A 21715-nucleotide genomic window follows, 5' to 3' on the forward strand; every position below is an offset into this window, starting at 1 on the left:
TGTTGAGTCAGTTGTGCACTGTATGTTTGCTGTATTGGTAGATGTTATACAATATGGATACGTCGGATTTTTCGACATTAAAAAAAAACAAACAAAAAAATGAAAAAAAGCAATACAAGCGTTGACGCCATGCATCACGGCGCTGCAACTTTGCGGTTGGTTAAGACAGCAGAATCTTGGTATGGATCCACACAGGGTGAGGTACTTAATTACCTAGTCGCCATTACCGAGCCGCGCATGTCATTGTACCTATAATGGTGCTTGCAGCCACATGCCAGGTCCATCTTTATAGATATTTCCTTTGACGTTTGTATTATCTACTATTTTCTCAGGTTAATGATAAGAATCCTGGAAGCTGTGGTGGAGTTATCAGTGGAGGTAATTGCAAGCTTAAATCTGACCTTGAATTCCCTTGATTGTTACCTCATTGACTGACTGCGTAAAGCATTCGAGTTGTATCAAGCAAGCTTGGCAAAAGTAAACTAACTGTTCTGTCTTGCTATCACGTGCCATTACCCCAGGAACGGACTCTTTGGCTTACCAGGATCCGCATGCAATAAATCGCCGGGGCCCCGCTATTTTTGGCCGGAAGATTGATGATCCACGCCTAGCGCAAATCGATTTCGCGACTGGCACGCCCAGTTCGCGGTTTCTCGAAATTTTCCCTTCCAAGCTACCTCGAGCTGCGCATAGCATTGACAGGTCGACCGACGTAGGCGTGGGGTTGATTTTACCAATGACAATATCAGTCTGATTGCTGGATGCAAACAATTCAAATCGCAGTTTTTTTTCTTCTTCTTTTGTGCTCTTTGAATGACCTAGAGAGCCATGCCACCATACGAATTAGTTTAATTCACCACTGAGAAACTACGCAGACCTGTATTCAAGGTCCGAATCACCGTCCGCAAGGTATCCACTTGCGCGCGGCCGCAGCGGTGCTCTACTCTACTAAACGCGAGGCTGTGATGAAATTCAGCACCACCCATTGAGCAACGAGGTGCAAGGTCAAAACCACCACCATTTTTCACCATTCACGATTTTCGAAGTGCCACTGCATCGAGCCGCGCAATTAGCGGTATCGTCCAACCACCCATGCCTTGTCGACATTGGCGGCGTGACAGGCAAAGCTCGACGTAGCCATGTCGGCCGCCGTGCTGGATGAGGCCGTAAAGCGGCTAGCCTCGCCAGAGACAGGTAGGCACGCTCTGCAAGACAGGCCCAACAATCTCCATGCGTGTTCTCGACATGTATTGTTTCTTTTCCTGGACTGACCTGACCCCGACATTTGAACAGACCCGAAGCTCAAGCTCGAGGCCGTCACAAACGTCCGCGATACGCTCGATCATTATGTCCAGGGCACCATTTACCCAGCTTTCCTCAAGCGGGTTATGCCCGCCTTCATCAACGTGTTGAGGGGGGCCCCTGTATTTCAGAGTGCCGCAATAGAACAGGTATGCGCACCTGCGCCTCAGATGGCCTTTCCCCCCGGTTGACTGTTGTTCGCTTGCTTACAGTACGTGTTCACGCAGAGGATACGAATATGTACTCTCGAGATCATCCACAGGCTTCCCACACATCCTAGCCCGGCTGAGCCCTTCGAACCTTACGCCGAAGAGGTTGTCGAACTTCTCACGAATCTCGTCCGCACCGACAACGAAGACAACGCGACATTATGCGTCAAGATAATATCAGACATCATGCGCCACCAGCACAAGACGATAGGATCAAAAGTACAATCGTTCCTCAGCCTGATACAGGAGCTGTTCGAGCAGATGGAACAAGTTGTGCGTGAGCAACTCGACAGCGGATCAGCCAATGCTGGCGCACCAGGGGCACCCGCGACACCTTCAGGATCACAGACGGCTTTCCAGCAGCCGGGACCTGCATCGCCAGTTGCGCCGGCCCCCGACTTCGACCAACAACAGAACTCGCGACCGCTTTTGAGGGGTATGCAGTCATTCAAGGTGCTCTCGGAATGTCCCATCATCGTGGTCTCGATCTTCCAGGTGTACCGGTCGACTGTGCCGCAGAACGTCAAGTCATTCGTGCCCCTGATCAAAGGCGTTCTATGCTTGCAGGCAAAGGCGCAGGAGCAAGCGCATGCCGAGGCTGCGGCCAAAGGAACCATATTCACGGGCGTCAGTCCGAACATCAAGAACCGGGCCGCTTTTGGCGAGTTCATTACGGCGCAGGTCAAAACTATGAGCTTTTTGGCATACCTCCTCAGGCAGTATTCGCAGCAGCTTACCGACTTTCTGCCCACTCTGCCCGATATAGTGGTGCGCCTGCTCAAAGACTGTCCTAGAGAGCGCTCAAGTGCGCGCAAGGAGCTTCTCGTTGCGATTCGGCATATTATTAATTTTAATTTCCGGAAGATTTTCTTGCCTAAGATCGATGAACTGCTCGAGGAGAGGACACTCATCGGGGATGGCCTGACAGTGCACGAGACTATGCGCCCGCTGGCTTATAGCATGCTGGCTGATCTGATTCACCACGTCAGGGATAACCTTACCCCGGCGCAGATTCGCAAAACAGTCGAGGTTTATACGCGTAACTTGCAAGATACGTTCCCAGGGACCAGCTTCCAGACTATGAGCGCCAAGTTGCTGCTAAACATGGCCGAGTGCATCGCAAAGATGCCAAATAAGGTTGACGCTCGGCACTATCTCATAATGATTTTGAACGCCATCGGAGACAAATTTGCGGCGATGAACAGGCAGTATGAAAACTCGGTCAAGCTGTCAAAGCTCCATCAGCAACAAGGGCAAGAAAAGGTGCCTGAATCATACTTGGCAGTCAGGGATCGCAAACCTGAGTGGGACGAGATCGACATCTTCAACGCAATGCCCATCAAGACCTCAAACCCTCCCCAGGAACGTGGCTCGGATCCGGTGGTCGACAACAAGTTTTTGTTCAAGAACCTCATGAATGGACTGAAGAATACCTTCTATCAGCTGAAATCCTGCAACCCCGCCCAAGCCATTGACCCGACGAAGGCCCCCCAGCATTGGCAAGATGTTACATATGGATTCTCAGCGGAGGAGGTTCAAGTTATCGTCAAGCTGTTTCGGGAAGGCGCTTTTGTTTTCAGGTACTACGAAGCCGAGAAGCCTGTACCCGATCCTAGCGGTTCGACATCAGTTGAGATGGCCAGTCTGTACATGGTCTCGAGTGGCAGAGAAGAAAAAGATCTCCTGGAGACGTTTGCGACCGTGTTTCATTGCATAGATCCCGCTACTTTCCACGAGGTATTTCAGCAGGAGATGCCTCGTCTCTATGAAATGATCTTCGAACACCACGGCCTACTCCACATCCCGCAGTTCTTCCTGGCGAGCGAAGCGACATCGCCCAGCTTTTGCGGGATGCTACTGCGCTTCTTGATGGAGCGTATTGAGGACATCGGGTCTGCAGACGTCAAAAAGTCGAGCATCTTACTCAGATTGTTTAAATTGGCATTCATGGCGGTCACGCTCTTCGCCACGCAAAATGAGCCTGTTCTCCTGCCCCACGTCACCGAGATTGTGACCAAGTCGATTGAACTTTCCACTCGGGCCGAGGAACCCATGAACTACTTTCTCTTGCTTAGGTCCTTGTTCCGGAGCATAGGCGGCGGCAAATTTGAGCATCTTTACAAGCAGATCCTACCACTCCTGGAGATGCTTCTTGATGTACTCAACAACCTACTGTCAGCAGCAAGGAAACCGATGGAACGTGACCTCTACGTTGAGCTCTGCTTGACAGTACCCGCGCGTCTTTCCAACCTTCTACCTCACCTAAGTTATTTGATGAGGCCGTTGGTGGTTGCGCTACGTGCTGGTACAGAGCTCGTAGGACAAGGGCTTAGAACTCTGGAGCTATGCGTTGATAATTTGACCGCAGACTATCTTGACCCAATCATGGCTCCCGTGATTGACGATCTGATGACAGCTCTGTTTGAGCATCTCAAGCCACATCCTTACAGCCACTTCCACGCACACACCACCCTGAGGATCTTGGGCAAGCTGGGCGGTCGAAACCGCAAGTTCCGGACCGACGCGCTGCCCGTCACCTACCAACAATATGTCGACGACAGGTCGAGCGTTGAGTTGCGACTGATGGGGTCAAAGCATGATAGAGCCTTACCTGTCGACATTGGAGTGGAACTGGCCATACAAAAGCTCATGGAGGGCCCCAGACCTTCCAAGGCCCCTCAAGCCTCAAACAAGCAACCAGATCCATACTACGTGAAGCATGCGCTTCATTACATCAAATCTCAAGTGAAACTCAGGATTGGCTTTGATCGCCTGCCAGACGATCTCCCAAGGCTTGTTCGACTACAGGCTCAGGATTTGATGGCACGCAAGCTGGATGCCGACTTCTCTGCATTTGAGTCCTCAGATCGCAGCCAGTCTATTGCGAAGAAAGAGGAACAGGACCAGGTTTTGAAGCGTCTACTCAAGGCATTGTTCTTCGCCGAGTCGCTTCCAGAGTATGCAGATGACGTGGACGCTTTTTTGATGAACATTTGCCGCCACTTCACCATTCTTGAGGTGGGCCGCGGACTGCATGAAATGAAGCGGGCAACGAACACGACATTTGACGTCAACTCTGGAGAAGGAAAGCTCTTCCTAGATACTCGTGTTCTCTCTGCAGCCATCCTTGACTCCCTTGCTTCCGAAAACCCCGACATCCGCGCCGCGGCCCAGCGCGCTATAGGCGAAGTTTTCACAACTGCCGCAACAATATTCGGCTCCGAGTCTCATGTTTGGCGGCTGAATCTTTTTAATCATCTTAGCTCTGCCTTTGCCCACGGATGCTACGAAGAAGAATGGTTCACAAAGACCGGTGCTACGCTTGGAATCCACACATTGCTCGCTGATGTTAATCTCGGCGACGAATGGGTCTCGATGAAGCAGATGGACTTCATCAGAGCGCTTCTATATGTGATAAAGGACATGCCGCAGGATCTTCCCGAGAAGACGCGGCGGTCTGCCCAAGAGACTCTGGATGAGCTGCTCAAAAGAGTCACCAAGAACATCAAATCAAAAGACGAAGTGCTTGTGACACCGCAGGTGGCAGGCCAGCCACAGCCTCCCAAGCTGTCACGCACCGCGCAAGTATGTCTTGCGCTCAACAATGAGCTTTCCCACTCGAACCGCCACGTGAGGGAGACTGCCAAACGATCGCTTGAGATGATCGCCAAGGCTGCGAACGCCGAGGTTTGGGAGTTGATAGCACCTTTCAAAGATCGCCTGCTTGGCCCGATCTATGGCAAACCGCTGAGAGCGCTGCCGTTCCCGGTCCAGATTGGCTACATCGACGCGGTTACATACTATATGACACTCAAGAGCGACTTTGTTCAGTTTGATGAGCACCTCAATCGCCTCCTCATGGAGTCACTAGCTCTGGCTGATGCTACGGACGAGTCGCTTGCAGGAAAGCCACAAGAGTTTCGCACACACCAAAACATTGTCAACCTCCGAGTCGCGTGTATTAAAATTCTGCGGACGGCCATGGGCTTCGACGAGTTTATGAAGGGACCTGCAAATGGCACACGAACCAAGATCGTACAGATGTTCTTCAAATGTCTCTACCAGGAACCAAAACCCACAATCGAGGCCGCGAACGAAGCACTGAAAGGTGTTCTCTACCCCACTAATAAGTTGCCCAAGGATCTCCTCCAGTCGGGCCTCAGGCCGGTTCTCGCCAGCCTTCAGAATCCAAAGCACTTGACCACACATGCTCTTGACAATCTTGCCCGGTTGCTGCGTCTCCTGACATCGTATTTTAAAGTCGAGATCGGGCACCGACTGCTTGACCATATCAAAAATCTTGTGGACCCAGGTTCACTGCAACAGATTTCGTTTACTTTCTTCGAGCAGCACCCGACGATGAAGGTCATTGCATCAGTTTTCAACATTTTTCACGTCCTGCCCCCAGCTGCGGTGTTTCTGGAGCGAGTGACTGACACAGTCCTCGATTTGGAGGAAAAACTACGCAGGACACACTGCAGTCCGTTTCGCGAGCCGCTATACAGGTACCTCAACAGGTATCCAACTCAAGTTTGGACTCTCCTTCTTGGAAGGATTGACAATATCAAATATGGCCGCTTTTTGGCACAAGTCCTGCGTGACAAGGAGAGCCAGCCACTCAGGGACCACGCTTGTAGCCAAGTGGAGGAGTTGTTTAAGGCTTGCAGCTCTGTCATCAACGATGGGCGGGAAACGAGATACGCCGCTATTATCGAGACCATAAACGTGATCGACGCACTGGCTCAGTGGCCAGACTCGCAATCATGGATGGACAAAAAGGAGCACCTCGCATGGCTCAAGCAAAATGGCAAGGATCTGGAGAAGCATCTCCGAAGCCATGATCTTCCTGCAGAACTCCGTCTTGCTGCGACCCAGGCTGGTGAGCAGCTCGTTGGTATCTTGACGAAGTCGCTGGAGCGGGCACCGAGGGACCTTGATGCGTTTTTCAGTCTCATCGAAGCTGTGACGAATGAAGAGTTCCGCCTGACGCAGACCTTGATGTCTTACATCTACAAGAACATCATATGCAACGAATCCATCGACTTCTGGCGAGCAGTTGTACTACGCTGTCTTGACATCTATGCTGGGAGAACGGCAACACAGAGGACCAAACTTTTTCTCCTGCGCAATATCCTCAACCCCATATTCGCCATGGATGTCATGCGTCATTGGGATCAACTGGAGCAGGCTGGTGGCCACAGGCTCGTCGATCGCACTGTGATTGACTCTATAAACAACAAGATCTGGAAGGTCAACCTCGGAGACCCCCAAGAAGATTTACAACAGCCCGGCATTGACCACACACGCATGGAAGTGCTGCAGCTCTCTGCTTTCCTCGTCAAGTATCACCATGCCAATCTCCAGGAGGCACGCAAGGACATAATAAGGTTTGGCTGGGCGTACATCCGCTTGGACGATGTCATCAACAAGCATGCGGCGTACGTGGTTATTGCCTACTTCATTGCCCAATACGAAACGCCGGCGAAGATCGTCTCGCAAATATATTTCGCACTCCTCAAAGTCAACCAGAACGAGGGCAGAACCCTGGTTACTCAAGCCTTGGAGTTGCTTGCCCCGGTCCTGCCCAAGCGCTGTCCCAGTTCTGACGAGCGCAATGCGGTATGGGGTGTTGCCCCCCGCCGGATCTTGGCTGAGGAGGGTCAGAACGTCCAGCAGATGAGCAGCATCTTCCAGTTTTTAGTCCGCCACCCAGACTTGTTCTACGAGTCCCGGGACAAGTTCATACTGCTGCTCATCCAATCCCTCCGCAAGGTCGCAGTTCCCCCCAACCCATCGAATGAGAACAAGAAGTTGACGCTCAACATGATGTGGCTGATATGGGAGTGGGAGCACCGCCGGGTCGAGGGCAAGGGTGCGAAGGTGGTCAATGGCGGCAGCGTGGAGTCACCTGCGCAGAAGCGAACAATGGACATTGATTCCCAGCCTGCTCAACCTTCAGGAAAGACCGAGTATGTCATTCCTGCACCTGCTCGACAGAAAATGGTTAGGTACTTGGTTGAGTTCATCGCTCAGCTCAATGAGCGGTACCAATTGCCGTCAGCAAAACCACGGGATGCGGCCAATACACCTGGACCGGCCATGCCGCCACCACCCACAGACATGTGCAAACGGGCCATGACCCTGCTCTACAATCTTTTGCAACCTCAGTACTGGGGTGATCTTGAATGTGACCTGTTTCCCAATGTGACAGAGATCATCCTCGCGAGCGACAAGACCACCTCTATCTTGTCGGCCGACCCATCAGACAAGGAAAAGTACGATGACAAATTCCTGACCAACATCATAAACACCCTCCAGGTTGTGCGCATCATCCTCAATTTCAAGTCGGATGAGTGGATTTTGAAGAACATGGAAAAGGTCCAAAAGGTGCTTGACAAGTGCTTGAGGTCTGAGAACCCAGAGCTGCAGGACTGTTTGCATCTCGCAGATCCAAAGTATGACGATGGGCGCGAGATCCCTGCTACCGTCAAACGGATCCTCGATGCTATTCCCGTAGCATCGGATGACGTCCAGATGGAGGATGCGGACGGCGAGGGTGAGACCGAGAGCCAGACATCGGAATTTGTCACATTCCTTTCCAATATCGCTACCGAGACGATGGCTGCCAACAGCTACGTCGCCGGTATCAACATTCTTTGGTCTCTAGGCAACAGGGACCCTCCGACTGTCGATCAGCACATACCTGCACTAATGAAGTCGCTGCAACAAAAGCTTGCCCGTGATCACGTCTCTCACTACACCACCAAGGCTGCCATCGGAATGGGGCAGCGGCCGCAGGACCCCAATGCTACTGAGATCAATCCGTATGACCTCGAAATCCAAAGCGGTCTCATCCTCAAGGCAGTCGAGACCATGGCAAAACGCATGGAGGTCCTGGGCGACAACCGGCGGCCATTTCTCAGTGTGGTAGCTTCTCTTGTGGATAAGTCTCTCAACATCCCATTGTGTGATATGATCCTCAAGATGGTTGAGAACTGGGTCTTCCGCTCCGAGGGGACCTGGCCAACCCTGAAGGAGAAGTGTGCAGTCCTGCACAAGATGCTTTCGTTTGAGCACAGGCAAGATCAGACAATGCTGCATCGCTTCCTTGAACTTGTTATTAGGATATACGAGGACCCCAAGATTGCCCGTACCGAACTCACCGTGCGGCTCGAGCATGCCTTCTTGATTGGCACGAGAGCCCAGGACGTTGAGATGAGAAATCGTTTCCTGGCCATCTTTGACAAGAGTCTCCCCAGGGCGGCAACCACACGTCTGCTCTATGTAATTCGATCACAGAACTGGGACACTCTGGCCGATTCTTATTGGCTCAGCCAGGCCCTCCACCTCCTGTTGGGCGCCATCGAGACAAATAGTCCGACTCAACTGCACTCTGAAGATTTCCGGGTCATGCCTGCATCTTGCAGATTCCAAAACTACCTCAAGGACCCTCGAGAGTCGAGCATGATGTCAGACGACAAATATGACTCGTTGATGGCTACGCATCGCCGGTTCGTTGCCGAGCTCGGAGATGTCAGAGTGCGGGACATTATCGAGCCACTGTCTCAATTGCAGCATATCGAGTCTAAGCTGGCTCATGAGCTCTGGGTCAACCTCTTCCCAATGTTCTGGGCTGCTACCAAGAAAGACGACCGCCGGGACCTCGAACATGGTCTTGTGCAGCTGCTGACAAAAGACTACCACGCGCGGCAAATCGATAGAAGGCCGAATGTTGTGCAAACACTTCTAGAGGGCGCGGCCAAGACTTGGCCTGCATGCAAACTACCCCCTCATGTCGTCAAATATGAAGCGAAAACATATGATGCGTGGTACACAGCCATGGTCCAGCTCGAAAATGCAGTCATCCACCCGGAAGTCGAGTCTGCAAAGGTCAAGGAGAGCAACTTGGACGCACTCACGGAGCTATATGCTCTGCTCCAGGAAGACGACCTGTTTTACGGAATCTGGCGTAGGCGATGTCAGTTCCTTGAGACAAACTCTGCCCTTTCGTACGAGCAGAATGGAATGTGGGATAAGGCCCAAAAGGGGTATGAAGCCGCTCAGATCAAGGCTCGTACAGGCGTGATACCATTCTCTCAGGCCGAGTACATGCTCTGGGAGGACCACTGGATTCTCTGTGCTCAGAAGCTTCAACAGTGGGACATTCTCAAGGAATTTGCCAAACATGAGAACTACCAAGATCTCTTGTTGGAGTGTGCTTGGCGCGATCCCGAAATGTGGACGACGGCAGAGCGTCGGGAGGAGCTTGACAATGTCATTAAGGGCGTTATGGATGCCCCGACCCCCCGTCGGGCCTTCTTCCAGGCCTTCATGTCACTGCTCAAGCTGCACAGCAAGCAAGAAGGCATCCAGGATTTCACACGCGTTTGCGACGAAGCCATCCAGCTCTCGATCCGCAAGTGGCACCAGCTTCCACGTCGTTTTACAAATGCGCACATTCCGCTGCTACAGAACTTCCAGCAGCTCGTCGAGCTACATGATGCTAGCGTCATATGTAACAGCCTTGCCAATACCACCCTGGCAAATCTGGATGGCAAATCGGGAGAGCTTAAATTGCTCCTGGGATCCTGGCGCGATAGGCTCCCCAATATGTGGGACGACATAACTGCCTGGCATGATCTCGTCACATGGCGTCAGCACATTTTCGGCTTGATCAACACTACCTACCTTCAATTGTTACCGCCCGGAACCCAGCAGGCCGGAGGGTCTACATTTGCATACAGAGGTTATCATGAGACCGCTTGGATCATTAATCGTTTCGCTCAAGTGACCCGCAAGCATAACCTCCTCGACGTGTGCATCAACCAGCTCACCCGTATTTATACTCTCCCTAACATTGAGATTGCGGAGGCGTTCCTCAAACTCAAGGAACAGGCCATGTGCCACTATCAAAATCCAGAGGAACTGAACCAAGGACTTGAGGTTATCAATAACACGAACCTCAACTATTTCAGTGCCCCGCAGAAGGCCGAATTTTACACGCTTAAGGGCATGTTCCTAGAGAAGCTTAAACAGAACAGTGAGGCCGACCAAGCTTTTGGTACTGCGCTCTACTTTGACATCACCGCTGCCAAGGCATGGGCGGAATGGGGCTACTACAACGAGAGAAGGTTTAAGGAGGACCCTGGCAACGTGACGGCTGCGAGACAGGCTCTCACATCCTATCTGCAGGCTGCGGGTAGCTACCGCAATCGCAAGTCGCGGAAGCTTCTGGCAAGAGTATTGTGGCTTCTCAGCTTGGACGACTCAAAGGGATCGATTGCTGCAGGGTTTGACGACTTTAAGGGTGAAACGCCGACCTGGTACTGGATCACGTTCATTCCACAGCTGCTCACATCTCTGGGCCATAAAGAGGCGCTGCGTGTACACGCAATCCTTCTGAAGATTGCAAAGAGTTATCCCCAAGCTCTTTATTTCCAGCTCCGGACAAACAGGGAGGACATGATGGCCATTAAGAAGAACCAGGAGATGAAGGAGAAGCAGAGGCTTAGAATGCAGGCATCGCAGGCGGCAGCGGCGGCCAACAAGCAAGGGGCGGCAAGCGCCTCGCCCGCGCCACAGCCAAAGGATGCGCCGACCCCGGCAGCCAAGACAGAGTCCAACTCAAGGCCAGCAACTGCAAACGGGGATCAAGTCAAGACTGAGTCCTCTGCTACAGATGGTTCCTCGACCGCCCAGCAGCCGGCCACCCCTGCTACGTCCACAGCTTCAGGCCAAGCGAACGGCACCGGGCAGGCGGCCGGTGACCAGCAGAACGGAGAGCCGCAGAAGAGGCAGCCGTGGGATCTTACCGAGGAGATTATGAGCGTCCTCAAGACGGCCTTCCCGCTACTTGCCCTCAGCATGGAGACAATGGTGGACCAGATTCAGAAGAACTTTAAGTGCCCTCCTGATGAAGATGCGTACCGCCTGATCGTCGCGCTCCTGAACGACGGCTTAGCATACGTCAGCAGAATGCCAACATCGTACGCCAAGGACGTCAAGCTTCCCACTCCAACCGAAACTAATATCACTAGGTTCGCTGAGACGATCTTGCCGCCTCACACCAGGCCGACGTTTGAGGCAGACTTTGTTCACGTCAAACCAACCATGCACGAGTACATTCAGAAGCTTCGGAAATGGCGCGATAAGTTCGAAGAGAAGTTGGATCGGCGTGTGTGCCAGTCCACCTTGGAGTCGTTTTCGCCGCATCTGAGCGAGTTCCGGTACCAAAAGTTTGACGATGTTGAGGTTCCGGGCCAATACCTGCAACACAAGGATAGAAACCAGGATTTCGTGCGCATTGAGCGATTCCTGCCCAACGTGGACCTCGTCCGGACTATTGGTGGCTCTCACCGCCGTCTCAAGATGCGAGGCCACGATGGCAGCGTCCACTGTTTTGCAGTGCAACATCCCGCAGCTCGACACTGCCGTAGGGAGGAACGGATATTGCAGCTGTTCCGGCAGATGAACGTCAGACTGGAGCGCAAGAAGGAAAGCCGCAAGCGCGATTTGCAGTTCACGCTACCGCTCATGGTCCCGCTTGCTCCGCACATCAGGATCGTCCAAGAGGATACGTCCTACATGACACTTCAGGGAATGTACGAGGATCATTGCCGTCGCAACGGCATGTCCAAGGACGATCCTGTTCTCTTCACCATGGACAAGCTCAAGGGCCTGGTTGACATTAAGAGCCTCAACGTAAGTGTGACATTGGAATCGGTATACTTGGACAAGTTGCAGTTGACTAACGCAATGGGCAAACAGCAGAAGCACTCGGATCAACAGGGCGACCCCCGACTCGAGGTGTTTACGGCGATCCGCGAGAAGTGGGTCCCGCAAGACGTGGCGCTCAAGTACGTGCAGTCTGCATACTCGGAGTTTGCCGACTTCTGGCTGTTCAGGAGGCGATTCTCGTACCAGCTGGCGTTGCACACGTTCATGACGTACATCCTGTTCATCGACAAGCGATACCCGCACAAGATCAACATTGCACGCGGGTCAGGCAATATCTGGGGCTCAGAACTCATGTCACTTATGGCGCCGGCTCGGCCTTACTTCCATAACGCGGAGCCTGTGCCCTTCCGGTTGACGCCGAACCTGGCGACTCTCATGGGGCCGATAGCCATGGAAGGCATATTCAGTTGCAGCATCATGGCGATGGCCAGGTGCCTGACGGAGCCCGAGTACGAGCTTGAACATGCACTGACGCTCTACGTGCGCGACGAAATCATGTTTTGGTTTACTAGTAATCATCGTACTGGACTTCTTACCGAGATACAGATGCGCGATTTGGTGCAAGCCAACTCGGATATAGTTGTCAAGAGGGCCGTTAGTCTAGCCCAGGCGCCAGTCGGGAATCTCCCGGCAAACCAGACGGTCATTGACCTCATCAGCAAGGCCGTCAGCCCCTTCAACCTGGCAAGATGCGATGCTCTTTGGATGCCGTATCTGTGAAGAGGGTTCTGGAGACGAATGTTGAATAGAGAAACAGGGAAAGGAGCATTGGGGGGTGTTGACGGAAAGGAGAGGCGTTGTTATTATCTCAGTTGATACCGGCTATGCTTTTTAGGTGCATAATATGTAGCGTTTCTCTGTATTAGGTTTTTGTTTTATTATATTCCCGTTTTTTTTTCTTGTATTTGTTCATGGTGTTTTTACATTTGACTTTCTCGGCACTGTCGAGTGTAATTATTTCTTTTCAGCAAGGGCATTTGTTGCCTGAATTCCCTGCCATTCAATACCCGCCCTGATTTGGAGACAATGTCGGTCATTTTTCAGGCGTTTGAAATATTGGTTTTCCACAGTACACCGAAAACAGGACATGAGTATTAACTGGCTCCGAACAAAAGCATTTAAAATATGTCGGCAAAGATTATTGTACTTAAGATGGAAATAAACATAATAAAATGAACAGTACATCAGGTGCCTACCTACAGTAGATTGAGTTTACTGACCAGAGTCAACTACTCCGAAAGCCGATAGGCAAAGCGGGTAGGTAGCTAGAGTAAGTACCCCAGAGCTTCCCCTCACCTCCGTCCGCCATGAGGGACCCACCGGTGGAGCGGGGATTGTTGGGAAATGGAACTGATCGAGTATTAATGCTGCCCTAGAATCTAACGAGAACTAGACCTAGACCTAGACCTAGTCCAAACAAAACAGTCTCTTCTTTATAAAAGTAAGGTACCTCCAAAGGGCACACTTGATAGTACCGGTATGACAGAGCGTACTGGCCTATGTGACCAGTGTCAACCTGATCAACTGCCGGGTCAACCAACCAGCCTAAATAAATACACCGCAGGCACAGACAACAGGCATTGGTTCTAGAACTAGTCTAGGCCTAGACCAGGGGTGGCACCCAATCGGGCTACCTTACCTTGGTACAGTACGAGCTCGGTAGTGGCCCGGCAAAGAAGTGGTACCGGAGATAGTGACAAGGGACACAAGACATAAAGCCAAAGAGCTGTTTGAGCAGGCAAAGCTTAGAAGCAACACACTTCTAACGTGAACCATAATATCACCATTTTCAATCATTGATTGTTCATTGGTCGATTGACATTGTTTACTCATTTTGCTTCATTCTCGTTCATTCTCATTGGCATATTATCACACCAATATGGACCCAAGTAAGATGCCCAAGAAGCTTTGGGAGCATCCCGATCCCAAGAGCACGGCTATGTGGCAGTTTATGCAACGAATCAACGACAAGCACAACGCCGGCCTCAAGGTAAACTATTGTTCTTTCCCCTTTATACATTCCAACTTCCCCCCGTAAAACAGACCAATATCTGACCACCTGAACTCAGACATTCCGCGACCTCCACCGCTTCTCCATCACAAGGCGAGGCGAGTTTTGGTCCTCGCTCTGGGACGCTGCTGGCTACATCCACGAGGGTACCCACGATCAGGTTGTGGACTTTGATGCTCCCATAGACTCGGTTCCGCGTTGGTTTGAGGGCGTGAGGCTCAACTGGGCCGAGAACACTCTCTACTCGAGGGATCGCGGCTCTGCGCCGGGCACGAGGTCTCTGACCTCAAAGGAAGAGTATGCGTTTCTTCTTTATGAAATTGCAAAGCAGCAACGGGGCTTATCATGAAAGGAAATAAAAAAAAGAGTGCTAACATGCTTCCCTTTCCACTCTCAAAAAAGTGACAAGATCGCCGTCACAGAGGTCCGCGAGGGCGCGTCTGAGATCCGCGACATCACTTGGGGCGAGCTGCGCCGGCAGACGGGCGAGCTAGCGGCGGCGCTGGCCGGTCGGGGCGTCAAGCGCGGCGACAGAGTAGTCATCGTGGGCGCCAACAGCATCGAGACGCTGCTAGTCTGGCTCGCGACGGCGTGGCTGGGCGCCATCTTCAGCAGCAGCAGCACCGACATGGGAGTCGACGGAATACTGCAGCGGACCGTGCAGATCAACCCCAAGGTTCTGTTCATGGACGACGCCGCGCTTTACAATGGAAAGGTCGTCGACCTGCGTGAGAAGATGACGCAGGTAGTCTCCGGGCTCAAGAAGGATTGCAGCGCGTTTGCGGGCGCCGTCGCCATCCCCAGGTTCCAGGGCCACGCCAAGGATGTCAGCAAAGTGCCCAACACGGAGACGTGGGCCAGCCTGCACTCCCAGACTCAGGGGGCTCAGCCGCCACCGTTCACGAGGATCCCCTTCCACGAGCCTTTTCTGGTCTGCTACTCATCCGGCACCACGGGTGCTCCCAAGGCCATTGTGCACACCGTGGGTGGCCTAATGCTCAGCCTGTACAAGGAGGGTGCGCTGCACGAGGGGCTCGGCCCGGATTCGGTGACGCTGCAGTTCACGACGACGGGGTGGATCATGTACGTGACCAATATCGGCGTCTTGGTCTTGGGCGCCAGGGCCATCTTGTACGATGGCAGCCCGCTCACACCCGACCCGACGGTCTTGATCAAAATTCTCAGCAAGTACAAGGCCACCAAGCTGGGGACGAGTCCAAGGTGGATGCTCGAGCTGGCCAAGAGGGGGATCTCACCGAAGGAAGTGGCCGACTTGTCGAGTTTGAAGATTGTTTTATCGACTGGCATGGTCTTGTCGGATCGTAAGTACCTTCTCGAGTCTCTGTCCTATCTCTCTCCCCCATCCTCCCTTTTTGGTGTTCAATGACTAATAAGACCGTCTCCTGATAAACTAAGAGCTGTTTGAATGGTTCTACGAGAAAGGATTTCCCGCACATACGCAGCTGGCGAACATATCGGGTGGAACAGATATTGTAAGTACAGACTCTTCAAAGATATATACAACTTTACTTTCGTTGTTGACCCAAGTTTCTCAAACCTTCAGGCTGGTTGCTTCGGTATCATGAACCCCCTCGAACCAGTCTACATCGGCGGAACCCAGGGCCCCAGTCTCGGCATCGACGTGCGCGTGTACGATGCCCTGGAGCCCAACGGGCCGGGCAAGGAGGTGCCGCACGGCACGCCGGGCGAGCTCGTCGCCGTCAACACCTTCCCCAACATACCAGCCTTCTTCTGGGGCGACAAGCAGACGGCGGCCACCAGCGCCCCGCCGGGCTCCAAGTACCACGGCTCCTACTTTGCCCGCTTCGACCACGTCTGGAGCCACGGCGACTTTGTGGCCGTGCACCCCATGACGGGCGGCATTCACTTCCTCGGCCGCGCCGACGGCGTCTTGAACCCCTCGGGCGTGCGCTTCGGCTCGGCAGAGATCTACGGCGTCATTGAGCGTCGCTTCGCTGACGCCGTGGTGGACTCGCTGTGCGTGGGACAGCGGAGGCCCCAAGACTCTGACGAGAGCGTCATGCTCTTCCTCCTCATGAGGCCCGGTCACAAGCTGGACGGGAAACTCGAGCGGGAGGTTAGGCATGCCATCGGGGAGGACTTGTCCAAGAGACACGTTCCCAAGTACATCTTTGAGACGCCCGAGATCCCGGTATGTTTTCTGCCACTTTGAACCAAATCTTCGAAAAAGAAAACCCTTATTGAAGCCTGAAGGCGCTAACCCACAGCTTTGACTTCTTTCACCAGACAACCGTCAACCTCAAAAAGGTCGAGCTGCCGGTCAAGCAGATCGTCTCGGGCCAAAAAATCAAGCCCAGCGGGACTCTGGCGAACCCTAAAAGCCTTGACTTCTACTACCAGTTTGCCAAGGTCGAGGATCTCGTTGCCCCCAAGGCAAAGCTGTGATGAAATATGCTGCATGTATTCGCAGATAAACAAAAGACCAATTCATCACTCGGTCGATGCCTCCCCTACCTCCATCCAGCTCTCGATGCATCACGCAAGTCGCTGCTCGATAGATAGAGCGACTCCTTCTTTCCTTTCCCTTCCGAAATGGTATACAGCCCGAGGTAATACAAGCTTGAACATGTGCCTCTTTGTGTTGCGGAAGCTTTCCATCACAAGGTGCAAAAAGAACAAAAAAAGGGGGTGAGGTGGGGTGTACACACAAGCGCAACAACAGCAATGAGCGCTTGCGTGTGGCATGCAGCACGACGAAAACAGAAACTCATCTAAGCCGCAATGGGTAAGACATGCCGTAGCACTGCAGTAAACAATCTATATGCATTGTACTTATTGAAAAGAAAATTCCAAGGAAGCTACCTAAGATGCATGAAGCGGCACGGGGAAGAAAGAGAGATAGAGAGAGAGAGAAAGATAAAATAAAGGAACAAAGTACCTGCGAGTAACAGGGGCGGTGGCTCTTCCGGTTTTGTGAACCCCACACCTCGAGGTCGTCGTGGAACAAGAGAGCAGAGATAAGTGGGAATGGTGTGTGAAGCACAGTAACGGATCAGTTTGTGCTACGATTGCACCACTGCATCCTCGTGTGCAGGCATCTGACTGACAGGATACATCCACACCTTTTTGGGCGTGTCAGCCTAGACATTAGGGTGCTGGTGATATGTGTAATGCCAAAGAATGAAACAGAAAACACTCAAGCCCCCAAGCTGTGCTCCATCAAAGCACCCTGGATGAAGATTAATCATCTAAAACTTGGCAGCTACTGATATGGTTGCCTACAGCCTGCATCGCCCAGGCCCAACACGACGTCTCTCAGTACAAATCGCATTCCTTGGGTCGCATAACTCCCCCAAACAGGTATGTCAATATCTGAGCAATACCTTGCCGCTTGAGCTTGTGCGAACAACTGGGTTCCTGGCTTAGTCTCCTTTGTAACCCCACAGCCCCATATCGGCCGATGAACCGTGCCGCAAACGTACATATTTTGGCGCTTATGAGATCCTTGTCCGCCGGGAGATACGTTCCTTCCAGGGCATGGTGTATTGTTGCGCAGGGCACACACGAGCTTAGTTCAGGGTCTGCTCGGAGCTATGGTTTGCCCGTGATTCTCTGCTGTAAAATAAAAATATAAGTAAATAAATAAATATCACGTTGTGCCGTTACGAAGTAGACTACTCACGCCATCAGTTGTAGTGAAATATGGTTCAAAGGCCATGAGAGGCAGCATGTCTTACCACATTATAACGTCACCATCATAACCCGTTGGGACTGCGCTGTTCTTGATTTCTTTTTCCATCGCGCTCGAGAGAGCTGCAAGGTTGGACTAGGTCTTCTCATCCCACAAGCTCCGGGGTTTTAGATATCAGCCATGGAGCTGTCGAAAGATAACTTGGTTTCGTGCCGGCAGAGGCGCTGAGTGCAACAAGATAGAAAAAAAATATATTGTATTTACATATGTGCATATTTGTGTGGTATGAGCATGCATTAGGACGCTTCGTAGCTGCAAAGACCTTTTGACCATGTGAACTCCTGATGAATTGGCGAGTTGCCTTCGCAGTGAGGCGGAAACGGGAGACGAAGGTACTAAGACGTCGCACCTGGATGTAACGCAATGTGCTATCGCTCATCTGGAACAGAGCGCCATACTTCCCGATAGCTGTTGCGCTTTTGGAAGCCTGGCTCACCGGTCGTACGTCAGCGAATAACACGCCCGGGGGCGGAAGAGGGAGAAATGCAGAGCACCCAAGGGTGGTTGCATTGTGGCTGCCGCCGGATGACAAGGTAAGATGCTTACCCATGGCGTAAAACCCCTCGTCACCTCCCATGACAGCATCCAAGAGCATGCCCTGCATGCCTTGTTCTTTTAGTCGCTTGACACATGCATCTAGGAGTCCCAGCATTGCCTCATCTCTCGAAACCAGTATGCTGGTGTCTTGGTTTTGAAGCGTTGTTTATGTTAGTGAAAAAACCTTGGCGAAATGGAGATGGACGCATATACACAATGGAGTAAGTTACAAAAAGCTTACCAGAAATGCAGATGCACGCAACGCCTCCAGTCGCGTTTGAGATCAGACCAGCCCATGGAATATCACTGGCGACTGGATTCTCGGACTTGGGCAAGTATGTAATGGCTGAGGCAACAACTTGGTGGCCCACTACTCCCATTATGATATCCCTGACAAGAAAAGGATTGTTGAGTTGCGTATACTGGTCATACCATCCCATCTGGTTGTTGTGCGCAGATTCCGAAGCGACCAGGTTGAGGACTGCAGGAAACTCGGAGAGTTCACATGGTCCAAATACCAGTCCCGAGGCTGATGGGTATTGCCGGGTTGGGTAGTCGTTGAAGTCCAAGTGCCAGTCGCTGACCTCTTGTCCTTTGCCCGGTGAGCTCTGGTCGAAATCCCAACCACGTCGCCGAAACCATCCCTCCGAAGCGCTATCCACAGGAAGTCCGTATAGGAGGCGAGGAAAAGTGCTTCCGAGCTGGAGCCGAAAGACTCCCCTAGTTCGGGAAAGCTGCTCGATGGCGACATCGTGAAGACTCCGTCCAATTCCCCGACCTCGATGTTCAGGCTTGACAATGATCATGGCCAGAGACCCAACAAGGCGCTCCCCCCCTTGATTGGCGTATGTTGTATAAGTCGCACAAAAACCAACCAGGACACCTGTTTCGGGTTCACGAACAGTGTAGTGTTTTGCATAGCCGTCTCGAATCAGTAGAGATTGTAGCTCATAGCGTGAGGGTGACATATCTCTGCCCCAAGTCTGACACCAAAGGTCATGTATCGCCTCTTCGTGTGGTCGTAGGTCGAGTAGATTGTTTGTAACAGCGACCTCCCACGTCTTTGGCGCAAGAACTAGGTTCTGCAACGTGGCTGAACTACCATTATGCTCGCCCTTGAAGATGAGGTTCGTCACATGGTGCAAAGCACTGGGTGAATATCCACTTGTTTGGACAACTGTAGGGAAACTAGTCCCTAGTCCATCGAGCTCACGCATATTGAAGCATGCCACGATAACGAGCGGTCTGTCGCCAGCACCGGTCCGAAGGTACTCTGCCATTTTGACTTGCGATGCCTGGCCCGGCAATGGCGGTCCAGAAATGACAAAAATAACCAACTTGGCGTCATTGTTTCTTATGATGTCGAGGTGGGTTTCGCTGATTCCACTCCGCTTTGTGTATGGGACGTGGTGAATTTTTGGCCGCGGTGAATGTCCGAGCAGAGCTCGCCCAAAATCCTCGAAGGGATCTTTGGTGTTGCTGCCGTCGGCGGCATGTGTTGTTCCTTGAACCGGTGGAACCACTACGGGGGTTAGTAGAACCACATCGTCGCCCTCCCTTATGACCTTGGAAATCGGAACACATCCTTGGAGATCCCGAATGAGAACAGCTATTGGTGTTTCTGGTGCGTGCATTATCTGCAGGCAAGGGATCAACCCGAGTTGTATAGGGAGATTTGATATCAATGGAGGAGATTTTGAGCAATGATGCTTGATTTTGAAGTTGCCTTATTACCAAGTTCAGTCAAAGGCTTTGTAATTAAGTAAGGAGCTTAGCACCGGGGTATTCTGACATTGTCAGCTTATACTTACGCAAAGACCGTCAAGCCCAACGCCTGGAATACTTTGGGCGATGGTTAGACGCGATTGGCAGGGGGCTGCTTACCGATGTCCCAGGGACGAGTTCATTTACGAGAAAGTGGTCCAAAATTCTCGGTGAAGGGAGGTGTGGTTGGATGATCAGGGCCAAAAAAAAAAAAAAAAAAAAAAAAAAAAAAAAGGAAAACAAATGAACAAGGAGAACAGGTATGGTGTGTTCACCACAAACACAGTATGTTCTCCTTTAATCTAAGACCAAATCCCTTTCAAGCTAGTCAATGACAGCTAGATAGCTAGGTGGTTTAGGTGGTTATTTATATATACCCGAGACCATCGGCGTCTTTAAGTGTTGATATATGGTTGCAGAGCGACTGAAAGGTCAAGAAGACTCCTGGCGGTGACAGTTTTAGTTGAGCGCCAATGTTGTTTTGATTTCTAACAGGCTCGAGTGGGCAAAGTGCAGCATGATTTGAACAAGAGATCCATCTTCTAACACACAGAAAAGCGTCCAAGCAGGTCTGGGCGACGTAACGAAAGCTGGTAGATGATAAATGGAGCGTATTGACTGAGGCCCAGTGAGAGAAGCGGGAACCACACGTTCTGTTAGGGTTTGTAGACACGAGCATGTGCAGTCGCAATGGAAGAAGAAATGTGTGGTGACACAGCTGTGCTTGCAGTTGTTGCTGAAGGGGAATGGAAAGAGGCCGATTTGGGTTGTGATTCGATAACGATGACGATGATCTGCTGCTGATAGAACGCGGGATGAAGGGGGATGCGACAATCTGTGGACGACTTTGTGGGAACTGCGAGGAAACCAAGCGCCCCTAGTAAAGCCCGAGCCGCCTTGAAATGTAGTGCAGCCCATCACTATGTTTGGCTGTGTAGTGGAGGAATCGGAAGCCGAATCTACCGGATTTCCAAAAAATGGGGATGGAGCCTAAGAGTCGGTGGTAACACCAAGATACTGAGCGGGATTCGGAGCTAGGGCCGAAGACCAACCCGCCTGGAGGAATGTACTTTTTTTGCTTTGCTATGTATGTGAGCCCCGGGCACCTGCCTGAAAGGCTTGCAGGCTGTTTGCCAATCAGCTCCAGGGATCTACTCCACTGGAATTTGCGAAGCGATAGGGACCGTAGTGGAGTTTGGGTACCAGGCAAGCAAGGGACAGTAACGGACCGAGTACTCCAGGCTAGGGGGCTGTAACTGAATCGAAACCATTACACCCGAATACTGATGCCTTCAGCTCTGAAAGCACGAGCGACAAAAAAGGGTGAGACAACAAGGGAAAAAAAACTGCCGTGAAGGATCCTGTGATCTCCGTCAAAGCTAGCTGCTCAAGATGAACTAGCTGTGCTGATCTGGGTTGGGT

At 51.9% G+C, this 21715-nt stretch overlaps 3 protein-coding genes across 3 annotated transcripts; 2 read left to right on the top strand and 1 right to left on the bottom strand.

Moving 5' to 3' along the window:
- Window positions 1-692: 692 nt before the first annotated feature.
- Window positions 693-13441, top strand: MGG_09523 (atypical/PIKK/TRRAP protein kinase). The gene is made up of 4 exons (XM_003712170.1): window positions 693-1194; window positions 1294-1451; window positions 1530-12212; window positions 12279-13441. The coding sequence occupies exons 1-4, from the start codon at window positions 1140-1142 to the stop codon at window positions 12966-12968; spliced, it is 11586 nt and encodes a 3861-aa protein (XP_003712218.1). The 5' UTR covers window positions 693-1139; the 3' UTR covers window positions 12969-13441.
- A 206-nt stretch (window positions 13442-13647) lies between these two features.
- Window positions 13648-17271, top strand: MGG_12999 (acetoacetate-CoA ligase). Its single transcript, XM_003712171.1, has 6 exons — window positions 13648-14238; window positions 14318-14556; window positions 14662-15581; window positions 15676-15752; window positions 15824-16432; window positions 16528-17271. Exons 1-6 carry the CDS (start codon window positions 14128-14130, stop codon window positions 16684-16686), a joined length of 2115 nt encoding a protein of 704 aa, XP_003712219.1. The 5' UTR covers window positions 13648-14127; the 3' UTR covers window positions 16687-17271.
- Window positions 17272-17466: 195 nt separating this feature from the next.
- On the bottom strand, window positions 17467-21490 carry MGG_09522 (uncharacterized protein). The gene is made up of 5 exons (XM_003712172.1): window positions 20414-21490; window positions 18771-20316; window positions 18539-18676; window positions 17924-18419; window positions 17467-17856 (listed from the first exon to the last, which is right to left on the bottom strand). Exons 2-4 carry the CDS (start codon window positions 20161-20163, stop codon window positions 18361-18363), a joined length of 1590 nt encoding a protein of 529 aa, XP_003712220.1. The 5' UTR covers window positions 20164-20316; window positions 20414-21490; the 3' UTR covers window positions 17467-17856; window positions 17924-18360.
- Window positions 21491-21715: the final 225 nt, after the last annotated feature.

Source organism: Pyricularia oryzae, chromosome 3 (assembly GCF_000002495.2).
Source record: "Pyricularia oryzae 70-15 chromosome 3, whole genome shotgun sequence".
NCBI lineage: Eukaryota > Fungi > Ascomycota > Sordariomycetes > Magnaporthales > Pyriculariaceae > Pyricularia > Pyricularia oryzae.